Source organism: Canis lupus, chromosome 2 (assembly GCF_011100685.1).
Source record: "Canis lupus familiaris isolate Mischka breed German Shepherd chromosome 2, alternate assembly UU_Cfam_GSD_1.0, whole genome shotgun sequence".
NCBI lineage: Eukaryota > Metazoa > Chordata > Mammalia > Carnivora > Canidae > Canis > Canis lupus.
Window position 1 is genome coordinate 20,536,616 of NC_049223.1, and position 24,164 is coordinate 20,560,779.

The following is a 24,164-nucleotide window of genomic DNA, read 5'->3' on the forward strand; positions in this document are numbered from 1 at the left end:
CTGCTTCCCACACACCCTTTGTGAAATGGTGGACAGATGTAGGAGAGCCTGGGCATGGGGTGGGGGGATAGAAAGCAAACCACAGCCACTGGCCCATAGCAGTTCTGAAATCCAAGCAAGAACCTGTTGGCTGCTCCTGGATTCGGGTTCAGCCCTACTCCCTGGGAGCTGTCCTCCGTGAGTCTGGGCTCTGTCCTTTGGGCTCTGGGCTCTGGGCCCTGGCCTTCCAGGCATCCTTCCAAAAGAAAACTGACTTAGCATCTCTGGGAGTAACCTTCTTCTGCTTCTTACCTGGAAAAGACTGAAGGTCCAAAGGCTTCTGTTGACTTTGTTCAACTCTCTTTCAAGCTGGTGTAATGCTGTTAGAAATGCTTTCCTGCATTTCCATTTACAATCTGCTCTGGTAGACAAAGCTACCCTAAAATCCCTTTCAGATAAACCTTTCTTTCTGGTGAGAATGTTGTGTTTCAAAGATTCTTGGAAGCTCTAATATTTACAGAGGATAGACAAGGCCCATCAAGCCTTTTGTCCATTTGTTTGTTTGTTTTTTTCTTTTGTCCATTTGGAATGGTCCAGAGGCACCACCTTCAATCTTCTAAGGTCCTAACAGAGGGTCCTATGGCTCCACCCTCTCATTGATTTTCTGTTCTGAAGCCATTTTTTAAAAGATTTATTTATTTAATAATTTAGAAAGAATGAGCAAGCAAGGGGGAGTTGGAGAGGGAGAGAGAGAATCTCAAGCAGACTCCCCATCCCCACTGAGCATGGAGCCCAATGAGGGCTTGATCCCACAACCCACAGGATCATGACCTGAGCCCAAGCTGACGTCAAGAGTTAGACTCTCAACCCACTGAGCCACCCAGGTGCCCTTGAGGCCATTTCTTAATATGTCAATATGTCAAGAAGGCAAATATCTCCTTTGCCTTCTGGAGATGCTGGGTATGAGAAGCACTTATTCTTTAACCTGCAAAGTACTGGCTGAGTGTATATGTTCTCTGACTTCCACTCAGAAACTAACTAGTTTATTCTTGAGTTGATCCCCCTATGGTCTCATTATAGACAGCCAAGCAGAGCCGGCACCTTCAATCTCTGCCCAGAAATCTTTAGTTAGATCATCATCAGCTCATTAGGTACATTTTCTGGTTTTCTCCATTATCACTGGCAGCAGCTTTCTAAATGTTGCTCCTCTAGTACATAATGAGGGTCTCCTTTCCTGATTCAGGTTTCTGTTTGAAAATGAAGCACTCACTGAAGTAACCATTACACAAAACACTGTGTTTATTTTTGTAGAGTCCTCACCAGTAAGTCTCCTCTCCTTCCTTTTCACCTGGCCTCCTTGGAGCTGTTGCCTTGTGTTTTAGGGTTTTATTAGAGCGGTCCTCCACTTTCAGGCACCAAATTTCTGATCCTGTTTGTATCGCTCTGTAACACAGTCACCACAGAGCTGGTGACATAAAACAGCGGTCAGTCTGTCATGCTTGAGATTCTCTAAGGTGGAAAGGCAATTTCTCCCTTGGCACCTCTCACGCTGGTGCAGGCATGGATCCTCAGAGCTGATTGTCCAACCAGGCTCCCTCCCGCAGCCCTGGTTGGTGCCGCTGCTGCCTGGAGTTCTGTGCACTGTCTGCTGGCCCGGTGGTCTCAGTATTCAGACCTCTTCCATGGCTCCAGGCTGCCCCTAGAATGAGCATCCTGAGGGAGCCGGGTGGACACTGCATGGCCTTTTGTGACCCAGCCTCCAGAATCACATGGCGTCGCTTCTGCTGCATAAAGAGCAGGTGACAAGCCTGCCCAGATTGAAGGGGAGAGGAATAGACCCCACTGCTTGCTGAGAGAAGGATCAGTGAATTTTTGGACATGTTTCGAAACTGCTTGCAACTGGAACGGCATCTGGTAAAAAGAGAACCTCACTATGTGATGGCATCCAGTAAGTAGGCAGATCTGCCTCTCTTATGATATTTGCTTAGCAGTCTCTGCGCAGTGCAGTGTGACCCCAGTAATAACAAGTTATGTTACTTCTTGTATTTACTATGTATTTTTGAAAAGTAGAGATATGGCACTTGGCATTGTATACCTTTTACCCCAAATGAATTAAAAGCTAAATATGATTTTCCAACAAAGTTAGTAGAGGAGAAACATAGAAGGATATTTATGTAGTTTTGCAATAATAGGGAAGGTCTTTCTAAGCAATAGTTAAAAGCTCAGAAGCTACAAGGGAAAGTTTTTTAAAATATTAGACTCCACCAAAATTTTACATTTCTATATAGGAAAAGATACCATAAAAAAATAAACCAGGTAGGGATGCCTGGGTGGCTCACTGGTTGCGCATCTGCCTTCGGCTCAGGATGTGATCCTGGGTCCTAGGATTGAGTCTCACATTGGGCTCCCCGCAGGGAGCCTGCTTCTCCCTCTGTGTCTCTGTCTCTTTCTGTCTCGTGAATAAATAAATAAAACATTTAGAAACAAACAAAAATAAACCAGGTAAGTATTTGCAATCTAAATAATACACAGCAGTCTAGGCAATGTGGTACAGACATAAAGTTGTATCTCATAGGGCTGTTGCAAGGATTGAATGAAAGCACACAAAGTAAAAATACTTCACAACTGGTAGGTTCCATCCATGCTTTTATAAAGGCCACTGACAAATCAATTTTTTTAAGAGATGAGTAATAGAAAAAGGATATGAATGAGCAATCCATGGAAAAATATAAGTAGTCAGTAAACATGGGAAGATTTATAGCCTCACTCCTGATTAAGTAAAGAAAAGTTAAATCTGCAACGAGACTTTTCTACTTACAAGACTCAGTCAGTTAAGCATCTGCCTTAGTCAGTTAAGCATCTGCCTTAGGCTTAGGTCATGATCTCAGGGTCCTGGGATGGAGCCCTGGGTCAGGCTCCCTGCTCAGAGGAGAGTGTGCTTCTCACTCTCCCTCTGCCCCTCCCCTTGCTCCTGCTCTTCTCTTTCTCAAATAAAATCTTTTTTTTTTTTTTTTAAAGACTGTCAAAGGTGAGTAAGAGTGTTAATATTTCAGTATTGGCAGAGAAGTTGGGAAATTACATTCCCATTTATTTACTGTTCTTTGTTCCTTGATAAGAAAAAAAGTGTATTTTGCCTCTGGCTTTCAGGATTTTTTTTTTTTTTTTAATCTCTGATTTTCTGTAGTTTGAAAAGGATGTGCCAATGCCGAAGCTAGTGTGTTTTGGCACATATCCTGTCCAGTGTCCTCTGAGCTTCCTGGATCTGTGGTTTGGTGTCTGACATTAATTGGGGGAAATTCTCAGTCGTGACTCTTCCAGATATTTTTTTTATGTTCCTTCTTTCTTCCTTCTGTTTCTGGTATTCCCATCACGCATGTGTCACACCTTTTGTAGTTAGTTATCCCACAGCCTTTGGATATTCTTTTCTACTTCATCAGGCTTTGTTCTCATGGCTTTTCACTTCTTGAGGTTCCTTTTTTTTGTTCCTGTTTTTGTTTGTTTTTTAGACAGAGTGCATACTTGCCTGTGAGAGTGGGGGTAGGGGGAGCCCAGCGTGGGGTGCTGTCCTATGACCCTGAGATCGTCACCTGAGCCAAAATCAAGATATGGACGCTTCACCAACCGAGCCCCCCAGGTGCCCCGCTTTTGGAAATTTCCATTGAGCTTTTTTTCTGTATTGTTTTGTTTTGGGTTTTGTTTTGAAGATTGTATTTATTCATTCATGAAAGACACACAGAGAGAGGCAGAGACACAGGCAGAGGGAAAAGCAGGCTCCCTGCAGGGAGCCCGATGTGGGACTCCAATCCCAGGACCCCAGGGTCACACCCTGAGTGGTGGATGCTCAACCACTGAGCCACCCAGGCACCCCCTGTTAAGGTTTCTATTGCTGTATCTTGGAGTTCAGAGATTCTTTCCTCAGTCATGCCCAGTCCCCTAATAAGCCCATCAAAGGCACTCTTCATTTCTCTTACTGTGCCTTTTATTTCTATCATTTCTTTCTGGTTCTTTCTCAGGTTTTCTATCTCTTTGTTAATGTTGTTGGCCCTTGCATGCTGTCTCCTTTGTTCCTTTGACACTTCCACATATTAACCATAGCTGTTTTGAATTCCTGGTCTGAGAATTCCAGTATCCCTGCCCTGTCTGACTCCTGTGCTTGGTCTTTTTTTTTTTTCCAAGTGTGTTTTTGGCCTCTCAGTATGCCTTGTAATTTTTTCTGGGTAGCCGGATGTCAGCTACCAGGTGAGCGGAACTGTTCTGGGGGGCCTGCAGTAGCATGGAGGTGAGGTGAGGGCCAGGGGGTTCCATGGTCCTGCCTTTGGGCCCCTCCCAGCTCCTAGTGAGTCTGTGCCTCTGGGCTGTGAACTCGTTCGTGTTTTCCTGAATCTTCTCCTACCCTCTTGTGTGACACAGGACGCTACAGTGGGAGCACTGTGTTCTCAACAAGGCCTGGCCCCCAGAAGAAACTAGTCAACCAGAGCCTAAGTGACATGGGAAAATATCAAACCCAGCCCACTATCTTCCCCTCTTTCCCTCCCACTGCCAGAAGCATGGGGGGATTGTTGTCTGATGTTTGCTCTCAGAACCTGACAGCTCCTAGAGGTAAAACTCATGAAAGTGTGGGAGATCCCTGTGACTGGGTCTCTGGTCCACATGCAGGCCCCAGCAGTTGGGCAGTTACACCTCTGATTTTCTGTTTGTTTGTTTAACATTTATTTATTTGAGAGAGAGGGAGAGGCAAGACACCCCACACACACATGCCCCCGCAGAGCAGTGAGCCCAACGACACAGGACTCAACCCTAGGACCCTGAGACCATGACCTGAGCCAAAGGCAGATGCTTAAGCGACTGAGCCACGCAGGCGCCCCCACCTCTGGTTTTCTTACCTGAGTCCCACTCTGCATTCCTGAGACTTTGCTCTGGGAAGCAGCAGTGCCCTGTATTCACCTGTCTGTCCAGTCTTAGTTTGTCCTGTGTCTTTGCCTTTCTCATGGATCCAAGAGGAATTGTTGATTTTTCAGTTAAGATGGAGTGGTGATTTCTAAGCTCCTTACATGCAGAACCAGAAACTGACATACTGTTGGTAGAGTGGATACTGGCACAGTATTTAGTAAAACAATCTTAATTATCTACTAAAAGTAAAAATTTGGGTGCCCTTTGACCTAGCATTTCTACCTTTGGACATACTGGCATGAATGCTTAAAGATATAAGTACTGTACTTTTTTTTTTCAGCATTAAAAAAAAGGTTTCATTTCTTTATTTGAGAGGGAGAGAGCATGAGAGCGAGCACAAGCTGGGGAGCTGCAGAGGGAGAGGGAGAAGCAGACTCCCAGCTGAGCAGGGAGCCTGATGTGGGGCTCGATCCCAGAACCCCGGGATCATGACCAGAGCCAAAGACAGATGCTTCACCAACTAAGCCACCTGGGCGCCCCTGCCGCAGCAGTTTTTAATATAGGAATGGTTAAATATGCTATATTTACACAATGGAATGCTCTCTAGCTGCTAAGAAGAAATGAGGTAGCTCAATATATCCTGACATGGGAAGAAGTCTTAAGACACATTGTTAAGTGGAAGGCGAAAAAAAAAGCAAGTTGGCGAATGGTATGTTTAAGATTCCGTTTTTGTTTAAAACTTACAGTGAAAATGAAGGCGTGCTAAGAGAAGAAGGACAGTTTTGGAAGAATATGTACCAGAAAACCCATTGGTTGCCTTTGAGGGACAAATGTCACAAGGCTATTAATACATATCTTATGTGTCTTGTATGATGCAGATATATTTGAAAATTAGGTAAAAAAGTCAAGAGGGAAAGTAGGTAGCAGCAGATACAGCCATTTGAGGACAACAGAATGGAACTGATCGTTTCCATCATTTCACCCTCCAGACAGGCCGTAGTGCCGTAACCAGCTCGGAACCTCACCTTACCTGCTGGGAGCCCTGTGGTAGCCTAGACCCAAGTAACTGGAAACGGTACATCTCCTTGTGTCTCTTCCGCTGTTTCAGGAGGTGACAGTCGTAAGAGGACAAGAGTTCCAGACAGAAATGTTTTACCAGTGCACATTTTCTTCACGTGGAATTTCTTACTGTTAATTCCTCTTGCTAAATTCTTTACCAAGGAAAATTTCCCCTTCTACGGAGAAGCGGTTTCTTCGGTTCTGTGATGTTGAGATGAGTGGTTTGTTGCACCCAAGAGATGTTTATAATGGAGCTTTTCACAACACGTAGCTCTCCCTTAGAAGCCTGACTAGAAAGTAGGTTAGCGGCACTGTGGTTAAGTGTGAAAGCTCTCTGACTTCCATTATAAAATATGGTTTCTAGCTACAGTTTCCCTGCTCGGATGATATGTAAGCAGCTGCAGTATGGCTGAGTGGAGACTAATAATTCTTCCTACTTCCTTGTCCTGGTAACTCTCATATGACTAAATTTCATTTCCCACCTTACATCCTGTTTTGAGTTTCTGGATCTGATCCCATCATGTGCATGTGGAGCGGGGGACTTCCTACATGACACCAGCAGAATTCTCATTTAACTCCATCCTGGAGGTAGCATCAGATTCCTCGAGGTAGGGGTTCAGTCCTACAGGATTGTGCACACCCCACACTGCCCCCCACTTCAGATGCCAGCCTCAAACCCAAGCAGTCCCCTGCACTTCTGACCGACTGGCTATAAGTCAGAGGTTCCCAAGACCCCTTGCTCAGATTCCACTAATTTGCTGGAACAGCTCACAGAAGGGATAGAAACATTTTATTTTCTAGATGACAGGTTTATCCTAAAAGGAGAGGTCTCAGGACTGGCCAAGTGGAAGAGATGCACAGGCCCAGGTGTGGGGAAAGAGCGCAGAGTCTCCATGCTCTCTGGGCACACCACTCTCCCCGAATCTCTATGGCTTCACTAACCCAGAAGCTCCCTGAACCCTGTCTTTTTTGGGGTTTTATAGAGGCTGCATTCTGTAGGCAGGACTCATTAAACCATCGGCCATCCTGCTGACCCCCTCTCCTCCCTGGATGTTGGGGGCCGGGACTGGAATTTCCAACCCTCTGATCACAGGGCTGGCACCGCAAGCAACCAGCTCCCATCCATAGGCACTTTCCAAAAGTCACATCATTAACATAAGACATTTTTAAGCTCTTGTCGCTTAGGAAATATGTATGAGGGTCATCTGAATGATCAAATATGTATGCTTCTTAGAAATCACAATATCAGGCATCCTAACACAGTTTTGTTTTGTTTTTTTCCCCCCCTCCTGGGTATAATTCACGTTCTTCTCAATGACTAATTTTATATAATGATTTTTTGTTCTTGTTTGATCCTCTGTGACTCTCCTAACAGAAGTCCTGGAGGGGATTTGGGTGCCAAGAAGAAAAAGAAGAAACAGAAGAGAAAAAAGGAGAAACCAAACTCCGGAGGCACCAAGTCCGACTCGGCTTCTGATTCCCAGGAGATCAAAATCCAGCAGCCTTCAAAAGTGAGACCCCAGTTTTGTTTTACCCCCTGTGGTATTTCAGGCACGTGAGAGGCGGACTGTGCCACCCCGCGCCCTGCGGGACCAGAGGGGCGTTAGGGTTGTGCCCTGAGTGCGCGCTAGATGACACTCGTCACTGGAGGCTTCACAGCCTTCCTGGCGCTGGTGTGGGTACCTAAATGACCAAGAGGTACAGCCTGTGTGTGTGTGTGTGTGTGTGTGTGTGTGTGTGTGGCTACGGGCTGCAGTTTTCCTTTTGCTCAGAGCAAATTAGCATGTAGATTGTAGTGCTAGAAGTTAAGTCTCAGCGTGAGTTTGTTAGGTGTGTCTTGTCGTGTTTTGTTTTGTTGGTTTTTTTTTGAAGTTACACTTAATATGTAATTACTTTTAGTTTAGAAGATATTCACATTTTAATTTTTCTGGGTGTCTGTCTAATTATCTGAATAGCACAACACCATCTGGCAGCAGATTTCAGCGGGAGCAGCCACGGGTAAGTCTTCTGACTTTGAATCCTCAGTGGCCATTCTTAAATTCCATTGCCCAGGGTGGGAAGTGGCTCCTGACAGCACCCCCCCCCCAGACATCCCCAGCCAGGACTGAACCTGCAGGGGCTCCGGGGGGGCCGATGGCAGGTGCCCCGGCCACCCTGGCTGGGAACACAGGCCTTGCGTGCTGGCCACAGGAGGCCACTGAGCCCTCTGGAGGCAAGAAACTCACAGAGTGAAAGGGCAGAATCAGAAGTGTGATGAAAGGAAGCACAGATGATTTTGCTGGTTGCAGCCCCTCGGCCCTTGTCCTGGAGGTGGTGGTGTGGCCGGAGGGCCGGAGAGTGGCCCGGGGAGCGGGGGCTCCATCCCGGCCCTGCAGCTCCTGAGCTGTGTGGGTGCCGCCCTCATCCACGACGGGGAGGTGACACTTAGATCCTTTCTGTTGAATGATCTTTCTATTCTAAAGCCCTTGTACCTATGGCAGCGGTTACCATTATGCAAGTTTCCTGGGGTTGAAATATTTGTTTCTTAGGCGCAGCGTAAACCGCCTCGCGCGAAGAGAGTCTTGCAGGCGGTTTTTGCTGTTGTTACTGTTTTACACGTAAGGACCAGGAGTCACTGAGAGGAGACTTAACTTTCCCAATTTTCCCTGACTACCTGTGTGGGGGTGAAGAAAACGGGGTGTTCCCCTCTCGGTTTTCAGCTCGTCTCTCAGGTAACAAATACTCTATCCACCAGACCTGTTTCCCAAGGTCACCCATATAAGGCAACCCATCACCTTGCAAGACATTTTTCCCATTTCTCAGCATCACTTCATCAGGGAAGTGCAGGGTCACTTCTCTGTAGTTCTGACCCTCCTTATTGCTTCCACCATCACCATCAGCTTGTACCCCTCTCTGCACCCCCAGTGATTTTTGAGCCCTTCCCTTACTTCTGGGTACTTACAAGAAACTAGAGCCAGCCAAGGCAGGAGGAACTGCTAGCGTTCTATGGTAGAGAAATTTTCTTTTTTAATTACAGTAAATCAGAATTGTTTTAATGTAGGCCTTTCTCTGGTGCATTATTTATTTATTCATTTATTTATTTGAGAGAGGGAGAGAGATAGAGCATGAAAATCGCAAAGGGGAGGAGGCAGAGGGAGAAGCAGGCTATCCACTGAGCAGGGAGCCCAATACAGGACTCGATCCCAGGACCCCAGGATCGTGACCTGAGCCAAAGGCAGACGCTTAACCGACTGAGCCTCCCTGGCGCCCCTCCACTGCATTTTTTAAAACTGGAGCTTCTTTCCCTTCCCTAGATGCTAGCTCTAGATAACACTGTAGATCACAGTGGTTTGTGTTTAGAAGACACTCTGTTCTGCACTCAACTACCGGAGTCCAATAATACTTGTCTGGATTTTTTAGACTTCTTAGTGGTGGAGGACTTGGACATTTTCCAAGATATTAAATATAAAAGTTAATAAAGGGTAAAGAGTACAATTGGAGTTTAGTATTCCACTGAGGGAAAGAGGTGTGCCTGACGTAGGGATTCAGTGGCGGGAAGCTAACATGGGGTTGATCCGCTTCTCACCTTCCCTAACATTAATTCATTTCTCCCCAGGCGGTGCTGCTGTGGAAGGTGAATGGATAGGTTTGAGAACGTATCGTAGCTGAATTTTCCTTTGCTGCTTTGTCACCATGGATTTGAAAACTGTGCTTACTTGTATCCACTTCAAGAAAGCACTTAAAATAGTGAGCGTTCAGATACAAATCTATCATGAATGGTCATTTTATGTCAAGACTGCTCGTCAGTCTGGTGAGGCTAATTAGGTGGAGTTGAAACCACTCTGAAACCACTCATGGAGTTGGGATATCCTTTGGAACAAAGTTGGCTCCTTTGGAACAAGGATGCCGATTCATGCTAGTCGCAGAATAGCTTGAGTTTAGTATATTTGTGATCAAGAATTTAACTCCAGCATTAGGAAGGAAAACATGCTGTTTGTCCCATAACAAATTCAGTGCAAGCATTGTAGGTTCAGATTTGTCTTTTTAAAGATAAATGGGTGCATGTTCAAGTGTTACTAACTGAAATACACTATATTCAGAGTTCCTGTTTACGTTGTAGGTCTTCTAATGCATTGCCTTGTTAAGGGTTCAGATGGATATAAATTTTATTTTGCTGGTATTCAGTAACTCTTATGTTGGAGGTTCAGAGGAGACCAGAGCAAGAGAAATCTAAAAATACAATAAATGGGAACAGTGAAAGTATTTTGTTATGTCAATATATGTAGCTGAAACCATACCTCTATGACTTAGACCTCTATGGAAATATAAGAGAAATGTCTTAGAAAATTATGACCCTCCTGGGTGATGCTGTTAGACTCATAAATGGAGACAGTAAGACAATGAACACATCTCTGATTAGACTCCAGCATTTTGTATCCTTGAATCATTTTAGTGGCAAGGATCCTAAGCAAACCCAACGATAGAGCAAACACAGGGCGGTCTGTATGAAATAAGCCCTGTTTTGTACTGTGTCAAATGGGTAAAGTTTCCCAAGTTAAAGGATAGACTCCAGACCACAGACATCAGATTCAAGGTTGAACAGAAGTCCAGAACTACTGTCAATAAACCGGCAGGGTCGGTGATACCTTTCCTTGATAGCTGTGGGATGTTGACATACAGGAAAACCGGGGGGCTCTGAAGTTCTTGTTAACCACCTCTGAACTTCAGTGGAGGGCATTCTTTGCATGGCATCAAAATACTAAAATAATAATTTCGTGTACTGAAAAAACTCTGTGATTTTCCAATCCGGCCCTGAGTGCTACTCTCTCAGTTCAAGTATGGTAGTCCCACTTTCCATTTGAGGGACTTTTCCAAAAAAAAAAAAAAAAAGAAAGAAAGAAAAAGAAAAAAAGAGCTGAAGAATCTGCAGAGATAAGAGGGATATTGGCTTGGAGGAAGGAACTTGAGAATCGAAAGGTATCATCAGTTTTCCAGACTGAGAATATGTTTTACTTAAAAAAGTTAATTTCCAACACTCAGGGTAGGGAAAACAGGCTGTGGTTGCCAAAAAATCTAAACTCAACGGAAGAAACTGCTTGTTCTAGTTGGAAGATTTGTCTCTGGAGAAGCATCTGGGCTGGAAGAGGCAGGGTGTGGTCCAGGAGGAAGGCATACTTAGAGATTTTCTTTCTTGATTAACTTCCTTCCCAGCTCAGCTCAGCACTCATTCACATTTCTTTCTTTTTTCCTTTCCTTTCCTTTTCTTTCTTTTCTTTTCTTTCTTCTTTTTAATGAACTAAAATTTCCTTCGTCTGCCTTATTTCCATTCTAGCTCGTTCTTTCCTCTGTCCTCACATTGCTACTACAGGGCATTAACCTCAACAGTGAAACCAAGGGTGTGCCTGACTGGCTGCCACCTGGTAGTAATGCATGCATGCATGTCAGTCCTCGGCTAGTGCGGGAGAGGACCCTCTGCAAATGGGTGGGACCCTGCAGCCCCGGGTGGTTGGCTTTGCTTCAGATTGCTCAAAACCTATATCAAAGCCTCATTAAAACCACTGAGTTGTTGTTACCTTTAACATACTGTGTTTGCTTCTGTTTTACTATGTTAGCATTCTTGAGTCCGAGGTCCTGACCAGGCTAGAGGAAGATTGTTGGTGTTTCAGTGTTGTAGTCTCCAAGGTGGATGCACGTGTATCTGCCCCAGGTTTGGGAGTGGTGGCAGCTTCCTCATTTTCGTGTCTGTGTGTCTTTGCTGTTGTAGAATCCCACCATTCCAATGCAGAAGTTGCAGGATATCCAGAGAGCAATGGAGCTGTTGTCCGCATGCCAGGGCCCTGCCAGGAACATTGATGAGGCTGCCAAACACAGATACCAGTTTTGGGACACACAGCCGGTACCCAAATTAAGTAAGCTTTTCTGCCTCCCTCCTCCTCCAAAAAAAACAGCTGGGTTAGCAACAAACAAACAAAAAACACAAAAGAAACTTAACTTACATAATTTGTTTTATACCGCAGATTAGCAATGTACACAAAAGTCCTGTTTTTCTTCTTAAAATATAAATATTGGAAAAAAATATATAAATATTGGGTAGTGACATTGGCTTTCGGTAGAAACAACTTTAGAGTTTCATTCCTCTTTCTATTAAAAAAATCCAGTTTCTCCCTCTTGAAACATTATTGTATTAAAAATATATATAAAAGACAGAGTCTCAGAACCTTTCTTGGTCCTGAGCTTCATAGAATTGTTTTTCCTGTGCATAAATTTATAGCAGTCTCACATCTGATTTATTTCAAAGATACAGGAAATTTGCCCTGCTAAATCTTATTGAAATGGAAAATTTTGGCGCAGCTTAACAATAGGATTCTGCAGGCTCACTGCTGGTGTTAATTCCTAGCAGCTCGAGAACAGCTGCGGTTCAGTAGGGACCTTGGGGGCCCCTTGGGAGCACCCTGGGGGCTCCTCTGTGCAGGGATGTCTGGGCATCAGGCCTCTCCCCTCTCCCCTTCGCACTTGGCCTGGTCCCTCACGTTCCACTCAGACTCTTGCCTCATAAGTTTCCGTAAGCATCATTTAACTCTTCCCTTGTTGCAATAAAAAATGATGCCGTAAATGCACTAAAATGTTTATAACTGTATTAAAAGCTAAAATCTGCTGCTTTCTGTTATCCTCATATGAAGATATATGATAATTATTTCTCTGTCTGGCTGTTCTTCCTCCTTGATTGTTTGGGTTCCAGAACGTGTAAGATGAAGGATTGTCATCCAGACCTTGTAATAATAGTCCAGCCATGTACAAATTATCAGTTTTATCACATAAAAATCAGGAAACGATCCTTGTCTGTGCCCTCAAATGATGGTTTTCAAACTTTTCAAAGTTACCAGGCCTCACCCAGCCATGTCCACCCCACGCATCTTCAAAAAACACGGGCTTAGGAGTGTGAAAGATAGAGGAAAACACTTATCCTCACTTGTCTCTTCTTTCAGGCTCTAGAAATACGTGTGTTCGGTAGTGGAGGGAGACTCCAGCATGAATTTACAGGGTTTAAAATGCTGTTGAATTGAGTGAGCTAAAGGGATGTAGGGTTGATTGATCCGATGTATTAGGTTTAGCTGCACATGCTTGGCAAGCTGCTGGTGGCTTTTAGGTCACTGCCCCTGGGGCAGGAAAGCCCGGCTGGCACCAACACATGTCTTTGGGAAGATAGGGGGCATGCGTCACATTTTGGCGCCCCCTCCCTAAATCCCTGTGGGATTCCCCTAGTTCCAGGGGGAACACCTGGTTTGCATCTCAGTTAAGGCAGCATCAAGGTTGGTGGCAGCAGAGGCAGCCCCCCACCCCCACCCCACCCCCACTGTTGTCCCCAATGTCCGGTGGGTAGCCAGGCTCTGAGGGGATCTCCTGAAAGGAACTCCAAGGGAACAGCTAAGAATCTGGCTCACCAGCGAGCTGGTGGAGGGGCAGTGAACTTCTGCTTCAGGGGAAGTGACAAAGTCAGGGGGAAGAAAGAAAGAGAAAACGAAACCCCTCGGAGCTGTTGCAGACCTTGTGGCTTCCACCAAGAACCTGTACCTGAAGGTCATTTATTCAGCAGATACCTGTTCCTTTTTTCCTCCTGGTTCTGTTTATTTATCCTTTGGGGTGTCATTGTCGTTTAGCAACATATTAGCTTCAGGGGTCAAACAGAATGATACCACATTTGTGTACATTGTCAAATGACCCCCACGGGAGGTCTACTAACCATCCCTCACCACACCTAGTTACAGATTTTTTTTTCTTGTAATAAGGACTTTTAAGATCTCCTGTCTTAGCAGCTTTCAAATATGCAATGCAGTATTATTAACTATAATCATCATGCTGTGTTTGCATCCCCTGAACTTACTTGCTTTATAACTGAAAGTTTCTGCCTTTTGACCCTCTTCACTCATTTCACGCTCCCACCCCTGCCCCCTGCCAACTGCCAGTCTGTTCTCTGTGTCTAGGAATTCAGAATTTTTGTTTTTTTAGATTCCACATGTAAGTGAACTCATACAGTATTTATCTTTCTCTCTCTGACTTATTTCACTTCCTGTACTGTCTTCAAGGTCCATCCATGTGGTCACCAATGGCAAGACTTCATTCTTTTTTATGGCTGAGTAATAGCAGATCAGTGTTGAGTATCTGTTGTTAAATGCCAGGCTCTGGGGAGTGTGCCAGGGGAACAGCGATGGGAAAGTAGGAAAGTAGGATGAAGACAGTGGCCAGGCGGGGATGGAGGGAGGGCCTCCTCCAGGTAGGAAAAAGCTTAAGTCAGGGAAGGATACTGTGGGAAAGTGATGTGTAAGCTTCTGTCTGCAAACCCTCAAGCGGCCCACCACATGGAGAGCGGGGGAGGGGCTCTGAGAGAAGAGGGAACCCCCAGATGCCATGAGCTGGGGCCAGTGAGAATGAACCTGGAGAACAAGGCCAGGCAGGGCCTGGGTTCTATCCCAGTCACACTGGGAGGCAGTGGGGAAGGATCTGGAAAGGGCACCCTCGTGAAAACCACGAGATGCTGATGTTTTCAGCTGGACTGCCAGCAGCCCCTGTGGAGAGAAGTTCTAGGTTTTGCGGGGTGGGGTCAGAGGTCACCTTGTCACCCCCTACCCCCAGGTGTTTGAAATGCAGAGTAAGAAGAGAGCCCATCTCCAGGCGGTCATCAGACCCACACTGTCCACTGTGGTGCAGCGCCATGGATCTGTCACTTAGGGGTTGAGGCTGTCCCTGGCATGTCGTAGTACACACCCTGTCATTGCAGGAGGAAGGATTTCTCCCTCTAATTGGTGAGATGGCAGCTCCTCTCCACTACCCGTCTCACTCCAGAAGGAGCTGAAACAGTGGTGAAACCCCAGGGCCCTAGAAATGATGTCGTTCTCTGTAACGGACCACTTTGGCCATCGTAATACACTATAGTTGGATGTTCGTTCTTTCTCTCCTCTGCCCCTCCGCAGATGAAGTCATCACGTCCCACGGGGCGATTGAAGCCGATAAAGACCACGTGCGCCAGGAGCCCTATTCCCTGCCCCAGGGTTTTATGTGGGACACCCTAGACTTGGGCAACGCCGACGTGGTGAGTAACGCTCCTTGGTTCGACACCTGCCATCGCACAAATTGCTTCCGAGTGGGTGGCGAGCACTGTAGACAGGACACTTGCTTGGTCTTGTAGCTCAAGGAGTTGTACACGCTGTTAAATGAGAATTACGTGGAAGACGAGGAGAGCGTGTTCCGGTTTGACTACTCACCCGAGTTCCTGCTGTGGTGAGTCTGGCTGGACGCCGGGGGGGGGGGGGGGGGGGGGGGGGGGGGGGCGGGGGGGGGCGGGGCAGGGGGCGCCCCGGGTGCGGGCAGTGGCAGGGTGGCGTGCCTTGGGCTCTCCCTGGGTTCCTGGACACTAACCTGCACCTGTCTTCCTTGCCTGCGTTGACCTCAGGGCGCTGCGTCCCCCAGGCTGGCTCCTTCAGTGGCACTGTGGGGTCAGAGTGTCTTCGAACAAGAAGCTAGTAGGGTTCATAAGTGCCATCCCCGCCAACATTCGGATTTATGACAGGTGCCTGTTAAAGCTTGTCCGTGTCAGTTTCGTTGTGTTGCTTTTCCAAGAATTGCAGTTACAGTGGGCTTTTAAAAGCGACTTACTCAGATTGTTCATAGTGGGGGAGGTTGTATAGGGAGGGAGGGGTCTAAGGGAACTCTCATTTCTGCTTTGTTTTACTAAATCTAAAACTGCTCTAAAAAATAAGGTTGATTTAATTTTTAAAAATTGGACTGTGAACAGCAAAAGAGGATAGCTGTAGCTCATAAATGCACACACACACAGACACTTGTTTTTTTTTTTAAGATTTTACCTATTTATTTGAGAGAGAAAGTGGGTAAGCTAGGGGAGAGGCAGAGGGAGAAAAAGACTCCCTGCTGAGCAGGGAGCCCAATGCAGGATCATGACCCCAACGGAAGGCAGATGCTTAACCTATTGAGCCACCCAGGTGTCCCACAAAAGATGAATTTTACATACGTGTATGTACATATGTATCAAGATAAAGAAAGCCGTAGTAGGTATTTCAGATGTATTTATGTAGAAAAAAAATTACCTTAAAAGATTTTAGGAGAGATTTTTTTTAAAAAATCTTTTGATCCATAGGACAGCTTTTTTGCATTTTTGCTCCCAGAAAGTCAGAGATCTAATGCATAGTAGGGCTGTTTACCTTTCAGTATATTGAGTGAGTTTCTTTGCTGCTAAAAAACATTTGATGTCAAGGGATCTCTGTGCCACATGGAATGCCTGCATATCTGAGACCAGAGCAGGGAACAGACTTTGAAGCTCTGGAATGTTTACCGCAGCTCAGAGAAACACCTGCTCTCCTGTGGTCAAGGCACCTCTCAGGGATCCTAGAGATTGCATCATAGTCCAAAAGAAACATCTAACCAGATTGTGCAGATGGCTGACCCAGTTATTGTTCTAATTGCATACATTACAGGGTAAAAAAACAGATGTAGAAACTTTGAGGCACATCTTACCCATTTTCTAAAGTGAAAACTTACCCAAAAAATTAAAGTCTTAAATGTTTTTAGAACAAGGGGTTTGGGTCTCCATGGCCTAGAGTTGTAATCATTTTGGCAGGGGATTTGGGGACTAGCATATCTACCTGAACTTGTGAAATGTCTAAATGATGGGCTGTTTTTGTTAAATATTGTGTTGAAAGGAGTCCCTCAGTTTCTTATTCTTTGAAATTTTATGGGTGTTGTCTTATTTTTTAAAATGGTTTCATCTTACATTCGCTCCGATTTTTGTCATCTTTCTTAGTGTAAAGAAGATGGTAGAAATCAACTTTCTTTGTGTTCACAAGAAATTGAGGTCAAAACGGGTAGCCCCAGTGTTAATTCGAGAAATAACCAGAAGAGTGAACCTGGAAGGGATTTTTCAGGCCGTTTATACAGCCGGTGTGGTTCTTCCTAAGCCTGTGGCCACGTGCAGGTAACACCACCACATGCTTGCCTCAGATCTTATCTCCCTGCTGTGTTGCTACCAGTGTTATTCTCATGTGTAACTCAGGGATTTGGGCTTACCTTATTATGTCGTTGGTGTGGTAGCAGAGGTGGAGGGCCAGACCCAAGAACCACTGCAACCCGTGTTCTAACATCTTCCTGCTAATGATGCTGATTCTGTGTTCTGTGTCTCTTCCCTTGGAAAGAACAGCGTTGCCTGTACCTTGGGGAGCCCAGGGAACTATGGTCTTGAAACGTCCAGCATGCTCGCATTTTCTTTGCTCCCAAGCACTCGGGTATATCCCGCACTCTGCAGGGCTGTCAGGGAGCTATTCCAAATGCTTGATAAACACCGGCTGAAAAGCCCAAACAAGCTTGTTTGCTAAGTGTAAGAAAAGGCTTAAGCTCTGTTTTTATGATTTCATCTGTTCTTATCAAGCTTTTAAAGGTTAATCCAGGGAGAAAATGGTTTATTGGATTTGTCCCAGGACTAACCTGTTTGTAAAGCCTCAGAGTTTGTCTCTCTTGATTCTTTGGACTCAAATAAGATGAAACTTTTGCCCAACATAGTTATAAGAGGTAAAACTGTAAAACGACTATCTCCTATTAAATTATTCATAAATAACTTGAATAAGACTTTGCAGGTGGGTTTTAATACAAATCATCCTAGTATCCAAGCTGGAATCGCTTAAGAAATTCAAGGTAGTTTCTCAAAAAGTTGTTTTCTCTGGTATGTGTTATATAAAACCGATGGCTCCTAATTTTGGGGGGTGGGGAGGGGATGTTTTCATGTTTTTAAACTTTTTGGTTTGCTTTCTATAGAATCAGCAGTGGTCATTAAATACTTGCATACTGGGCATTTTTAACTTTATTTTGCGATTTTATGATTGCTCTTTACTGAAAGAGATGAAAGGTCACAGACTACAAAGGAACATAACCAGGAAAGAAGGACATATTTTAGATGTAAAAAACAGCTGATAAAATAATTATACAAGAAGTGGGCCAGCATCCAGTACCGGGGGTGGCTTGAGTGTACATTAAATCCTCTATATGGCTGAGCTGAGACAAAGACTAAAAACTGATAGGATTAGAAGCCAATCAGATTTTAATACCTTTTTTGTATTCCAGATACTGGCATCGATCACTAAACCCCAGAAAATTGGTAGAAGTGAAATTTTCTCACTTGAGTAGAAATATGACTTTACAGAGAACCATGAAGCTCTATAGACTTCCAGATGTAAGTAAGAATGTTCTGCAGCTTTTCGAAGCTGTAACCTTAACTGAAGCTTTTAATGTAGAAAAGAATTATTGGCAAGAGTCTTAAAAACTGGCTCATGTATTTTGAGAAGGTGAATATGTAGCTTTTTAGAGCTCTGGGCTGGGAAAAATAGGGGAGCTCATTTGACAACCAGGTGTTGGGTTTTTTGTTTTTTTTTAAGAGTTTTTTAAGTCTTCAGTTTATGGTTGGATGGGATTGAACTCAAGACATGGAAGTTTTAAAATTTTGATTATTTACCATTTGTTATATAAAAAGGAAAAAGAATTGAGGCTTCACATGCTATCTTAACGCAGAGGAACCTAAGGAATAGGCTTAGAGGAGAGACCCAGGAGGGGAAATAAGGTCTCATTAAATTGTCACCTTTTCAGAGGGACCTGAGGGGCTCAGCTGGTTAAGCATCCAACCCGTGGTTTCATCTCAGGTCGTGATATCAGGGTCATGGCATCAAGCTCTGCATCAGGCTATGCTCAGTGGGAAGTCCGCTTGAAAGATTCTCCTTCTGCCTCTCCTACCTCCTCTCTTAAGTAAATAAATAAATCTCTTAAAATATATATCTTTTTTAAAGATTTTATTTATTTGAGAGAGAGAGAACATGAATGGAGGGAAGGGGCAGAAGGAAAGGGAGAAGCAGACTCCCTGCTGAGCAGGGATCCTGAACTAGGGTTTGATCCCAGGACCCTGAGATAATGACCTAGGCTGAAGGCAGATGCTTAGTCAGCTGATCCACCCAGGTGCTGCTATATCTTTTCATTAAAGTTTTTATTTATTTATTAGAGAGACAGCATGAGCCAGGGGGAGAGGCAGAGGGAGAGGGAGAGGGAGAAGCAGGCTCCCCTCTGCAGGGAGCCTGATGCAGGGCTGGATCCCAGGACCCTGAGATCATGACCTGAGCCAAAGGCAGACGGCTTATCCAACTAAGCCACCCAGGCGCACCCTACAAAAAATTACCTTTTTAAACTGGCAGATTCCCAGCATGATAAGTTGTCTCTTAAAGGGGAATAGCTAAAGGTGTTTATCAGTGTTGCTTTTATTTGAGGCTTAGATGGTGTATTAGTTAATCTATTGCTGTGTGACAGATTACGGCAAATATGGTGGTTTAAAACACACATTTGTTATCTCTCAAGTTCTATGGGTCAGGAATCGAAGCCCAGCTTGCCTGGGGCCTCTGCCCCAGGGGTCTCTCATGACGTTGCCATCAAAGTATCCACAGGGGCTAGGTCTCATCTGAACACTTGACTGGGGATGGGTCCTCTCCAACTCACACAGCTATTAGCAGGCTTGAGTGTTTGCTGACAGTTGCACTGAGAGCTTTCATTCTTTGCTGGCTCTCAGCCTGAGCCCTCCGTCTGTTCTTCGCCAGGTGAGATTCCCCACAGGGCAGCAGCTGACAGTGCGGAAGCTTGATTCATCAAAGCCAGTGAGGGAGTGAGTCTATAGACAGAATCTGCTAGCAAAGTGGAAGTTAGAACCTTATGTAATCAGTGCTTGAAGGGACATCCAGTCACTCTTGCTGTGTTAGCTTCACTGGTTAGAAGCAAGTCACAAGTTCCACCCACACTCAGGAGGAGCACGAGGGTGGGCTAATAACCAGGAGGCAGCATCACTGGGGACTGTGTTAGAATCTGTCTGCCACAGATGGGATCTTCCATTCGAAGTTTTTGTTTCACCAGAGCTATTCTTTCTTTTGGGTTGTCAGAAAGAAGTGACTATTTTAACTTGATTGAGGGCTTCAAGTGGAATGACGCCTGTGTTCCTTTCTAACATGGGGAGAGCTTCACCTGTAGTGGCCTTTCTAGGTGTAGTAGACACAGTTCTGGCTGTGTGTTTACTGGGTACGTGTAATTCAGTGGTGGCGACATGAATCAATGTATTTTTTTCTGATGACAGACGGGAATCAACTAATTTCTGACCTTAGGCAAAATTTCATAAGGAAAAAAGTGGAGGCGAAGGAAACCAGACATGAGAAACCAGCATCATCATTCTGGAGCTTTGCAACCTTGTGGAAGGATCACTAGGCGGAGGCCTGTTCTTCCCTTCGGTCTTAACTGTTGTTGCAGACTGTGGGGCTCAGAATAATGAACTCACTGCCTCTGAGGCCAAGGAGGGAGGGGAACAGAGACCAGAAGAGAGGGAAATGCAAACCGCAGGCAGCATGACAGAGGAGGGTCCACACGACCTGGGGGTGGGGGAGCCGGCCTGTTGTGCTGGAGCGGCAGGAGTGAAGGTAGGCGGGTGGAGATGGGTGCTCTGAAAGGGAGGCTTGGAAGATGTGTAGAGGAGTCACACTGTCAACATGAGTTAATAATGACTGGCCAGGATTCTTCTGAGGCTAGGGGCCAAGACCCAGAGTGACCTGAGGAGGACAGTCATATAGAGGGATATGCAGTAGTGAGCAGAAGGGGGCACGAGACACAGCGACACTGAGACACCCCCTCTGCAGGCTCCGGAATAGGCCCAACTGTTAAAGACTTTGACGTGCATGAGGGGTACTGGTTTTTGTTTTTTTTTTTTCAACATTTTATTTATTTGAGAGAAAGAGAGCAAGTGAGCATGAGCAGGGGAAGGGCAGAGGGAGAGGGAGAAGCAGATTCCCCGCTGAACAGGGAGCCTGATGCGGGACTCAATCCCTGGACCCTGAGATCATGACCTGAGTCGGAGGCAGAGGCCCAACCAACTGAGCCACCCAGGCACACCCAGGAGTGGAAATTAAAAACTTCGGCGTGCAGACTTTTTTCACTAGGGGCTAATGCTGTTCTCCTGTGGTCTCCCCAAATTTCAGTTCATCGAGCCTATAAAGCCATGCAGCATGCATGTAAGGAAAGCACCCACTTCCATGTAGATTGCCTAAAATGGGATGAAGGAGGAGTTTTAATACCTGTCATTGGTTTATTCAGGGTGATCAGAATTTAAGCTGTTAGGAGTATTTTTGACTTTGTCCCTCATCTTTTATGTTTTTATACAAAAATCAACTCAGGTAAGAGAGTGTTATTAACAAATTGACCCTAAACCACTGGTCCAGCATCCAGATTTTTTCCCCTAATAAAGTGAAGTTCACAAAGTGCTTATATATATATATATATATATATATATATATATATATATATATATATTCATGTTATTCCCACAACAACCGTTCGAAGCTGGTGTGTCCTTTGCTGCATTTTGCAGATGAAAAGATCAAGACTCATGCAGGTTGACACTTAGACACGGGTCTGTCACTAATCAGAGGGTACTTGGGATGCACGCCCCAGACATCTATGTTTTACCCGTTATATCCCTTTGCTCCTGCCATGACCTCTCACACACCCCTGGGTGAGGGGGGCAGCATGGCCTGGTCCCCCCGGGTGTCTCACCATGGGTCACTAGAGCATAGGTGAACACAGGAAAGCAGATCATCAGGGTCCCGAATAGTGCTCGCTGGTATGTTCCAGTCTTCCTCCCTGCTTTTAAGTCCTGGGGAAGGAGAGAAAAATAAAGAGTAAGATAATGAAGAAAAAGGGTAGAAGAGATCCCTTTTTAAAAAAATATATTTTTTATTTATTTGAGAGAGAGCATGAGGGGGTGGGGCAGGCACGGTGGAGAAGGGAGGGGCAGAAGGAGAAGGAGAAGCAGACTCCTGGCTGAGCAGGGAGCCTGATGCAGGACTTGATCCCAGGACCCTGAGATCATGACCTGAGCCGAAGGCAAACGCTTAACCAACTGAGCCACCCAGGCGCCCCTTACAAATAAAATCTTAAAAAAAAAAGAAGCTGGACAATGCAGCATATACTAGACCATGGCCTCCCCGATAGGGACCCAGGTGGGTGATATTGCTGCTGGCAGTTGTGTGATTTAGGATCATTTTTGTCCCATTAAGTGTAAGAAGAACCTTATTGAACACAACTTTTGCTCTTTGGGTCAGTCTCCTCTTATCATCACTGTTTCTTTTTTTTTTTTTTTTTTCACTGTTTCTGCTTTATGTCTTGTTTGTGGACTTCTGAATATAAGAGCTGACATTATGATGGCCTAAACACTGAACACCTGTAGTCTCAACTATGATGCAGGGAGAGCAGGACTGTCACAGGAGGGCAGGTCGTCTTCTAGTCAGGAGAGAACCACTCGGGGCCTAGGCCCCTGGCCTCTGCCACCTGCAATGCGGAGGTCTTCCTGAGAGTAATGCCTTTCCCTACCTTGTAAGCATCGATTTGTTTTTCATTTGCTATTGAGCATTTTCAAACAAAGTTGGATTATTTTTTTTAATTTATTTTTATTTATTTTATTTATTATTTTTCTCAGTGGGCTTAAAGGTGCAGGAATTTAAAGTAGGCAAAAAACCCGACTCAGGTTAATCTCCCGCTATTTTTCCACGGCTTTGCAGGAAGGACACACTTGTGAAGACACATGGTGTTCTTTCTACATTTAGTTGCAGTAGATGCTTTTTTTAGTGTTTAGCGTCTTAGTCAACTCCTTTTTAAATCAAATACCCATAATCATTGCTTACATCTCCACTCTGGAATCTTGGCTCTAGGATAGTTTACACCACATAGTTTGACAGAGAACAACACAGCTTCTGTTTTTTAATACAGCTCTGAGCCTTTTTTCCCCCGCATGCACTGATAAGCAGATTTTACACATAATTCAATGTACAGAGTCCAGCGAGTAATACATGCCGGCTGGGCCCTGGGAAAGTGTGCCTGGCTGAGATGATAGAGTTTGCTTCTGAAATGTAAGATTGCCTCAATCGCTGGAAATGTCTTTTTGTTTTTATTGAATTCTCTGGAAACCACCTTTCTTATTTGGGTTTTGCCAGAACATCCCCCCCCCCTTTTTTTTTAATTCTGGCCTTAACCTTCTCCCCACCTCTTTCTGAAGACCCCAACTTATATTTGAAGGTTTATTTTACATCTTAACTTTTATTTCATTCTTCTCATCATGTTCTTGGAGAATGTGTGACTTTGTGATGTTAGAAAGTAGCAAGTTGAAGGCCCAGAGACACATGGCCATTGTGAGTCAGCTAAAGTTAATATTCAATATTCTCCCAGTTTTCTGCGATCTTGCTTTTTCTTTTTCTTTTTTTTAATAGCTGATACACTCTGATGTTCTCTTTAAAAAAAAAAAAAAAAGGTACTTGAAGTGCTTATAAATTGCCTGGTGCACTTACTTTGTCTTTGCCTGTTGGCCTAAACATACTGTTTCAGAGTTTTTTGTATTCCACTTCTATGACCCGTTCTTCTGACCTTTGGAGACCTGGCACAGCAGATCTCAGAGTCGGGCCTGGGACCCCTGGAGGTCCTCCATGGGACTCGATCCAGGATCATACCCTGGGCCAAAGGCAAGCGCTAAACCACTGAGCCACCCAGGGATCCCCAGTTTTAATTTCTAATACAATAGAGGTGGGTGTATATAACCCTCATAAGCAAAACTTTCTTGGAATACTCAGTGTTTAAGTGGGTAAAGGAGGCACCTGAGTAGCTCAGTGGTTGGGCATCTGCCTCTGGCTCAGTGCATGATCCTCGGGTCCTGAGATCAAGTCCCACATCGGGCTCCCCACAGGGAGCCTGCTTCTCCCTCTGCCTATGTCTCTGCCTCTCTCAAAAATAAGTAAAATCTTTAAAAAAGAAAAAAGAGGGTAAAGGGGTCTCAGACAAAAATTATTGGGAACTGCTGCATTAAGGGTGTCTGCCAGACAAAAGATGTTGATTTTAGTGATTCTGTGGCATAAATAGTGAAGGAGAATTGTACTGCAGAGGACTGTGTCTAGGAAGTTGGCAAGCTTGTTCTTTATATCTGAACATCTGCTTAACAGTTGCACATGTCCTGTAGCTTTCATTAATGAATCTAATTGCTTGATATTGTCGTTACTGAACTAGTAAAAGAAAAAGCAGTTTAATACTGGGGCATGGCTACTTAAAACTTTATTGAGGTCATCCTCATGGCAGAAAATCATTTTTGTAAATGACTTTTTCAATACATTCTTTGTGTATATATAGTCTGGTTTTCCTGT

General features: G+C 44.9%; 1 protein-coding gene across 4 annotated transcripts in view; it reads left to right on the plus strand.

The window, feature by feature from the left end:
• NMT2 (N-myristoyltransferase 2) overlaps positions 1-24,164 on the plus strand; it is a 66,889-nt gene that overhangs the window by 30,602 nt on the left and 12,123 nt on the right. Inside the window, exons 2-9 of one of the 4 annotated variants that reach the window (XM_038530020.1) lie at positions 7,304-7,439; positions 7,884-7,926; positions 11,672-11,816; positions 14,877-14,995; positions 15,092-15,183; positions 15,356-15,472; positions 16,721-16,891; positions 18,031-18,139. In XM_038530020.1, coding sequence (XP_038385948.1) covers positions 7,304-7,439; positions 7,884-7,926; positions 11,672-11,816; positions 14,877-14,995; positions 15,092-15,183; positions 15,356-15,472; positions 16,721-16,891; positions 18,031-18,139 — 932 coding nt within the window. Of the gene's footprint in view, positions 1-7,303; positions 7,440-7,883; positions 7,927-9,523; positions 9,655-11,671; positions 11,817-14,876; positions 14,996-15,091; positions 15,184-15,355; positions 15,473-16,720; positions 16,892-18,030; positions 18,140-24,164 lie in introns of those variants that run through there. The other 3 variants (XM_038530022.1, XM_038530021.1, XM_038530019.1) reach the window with 3 other exon arrangements.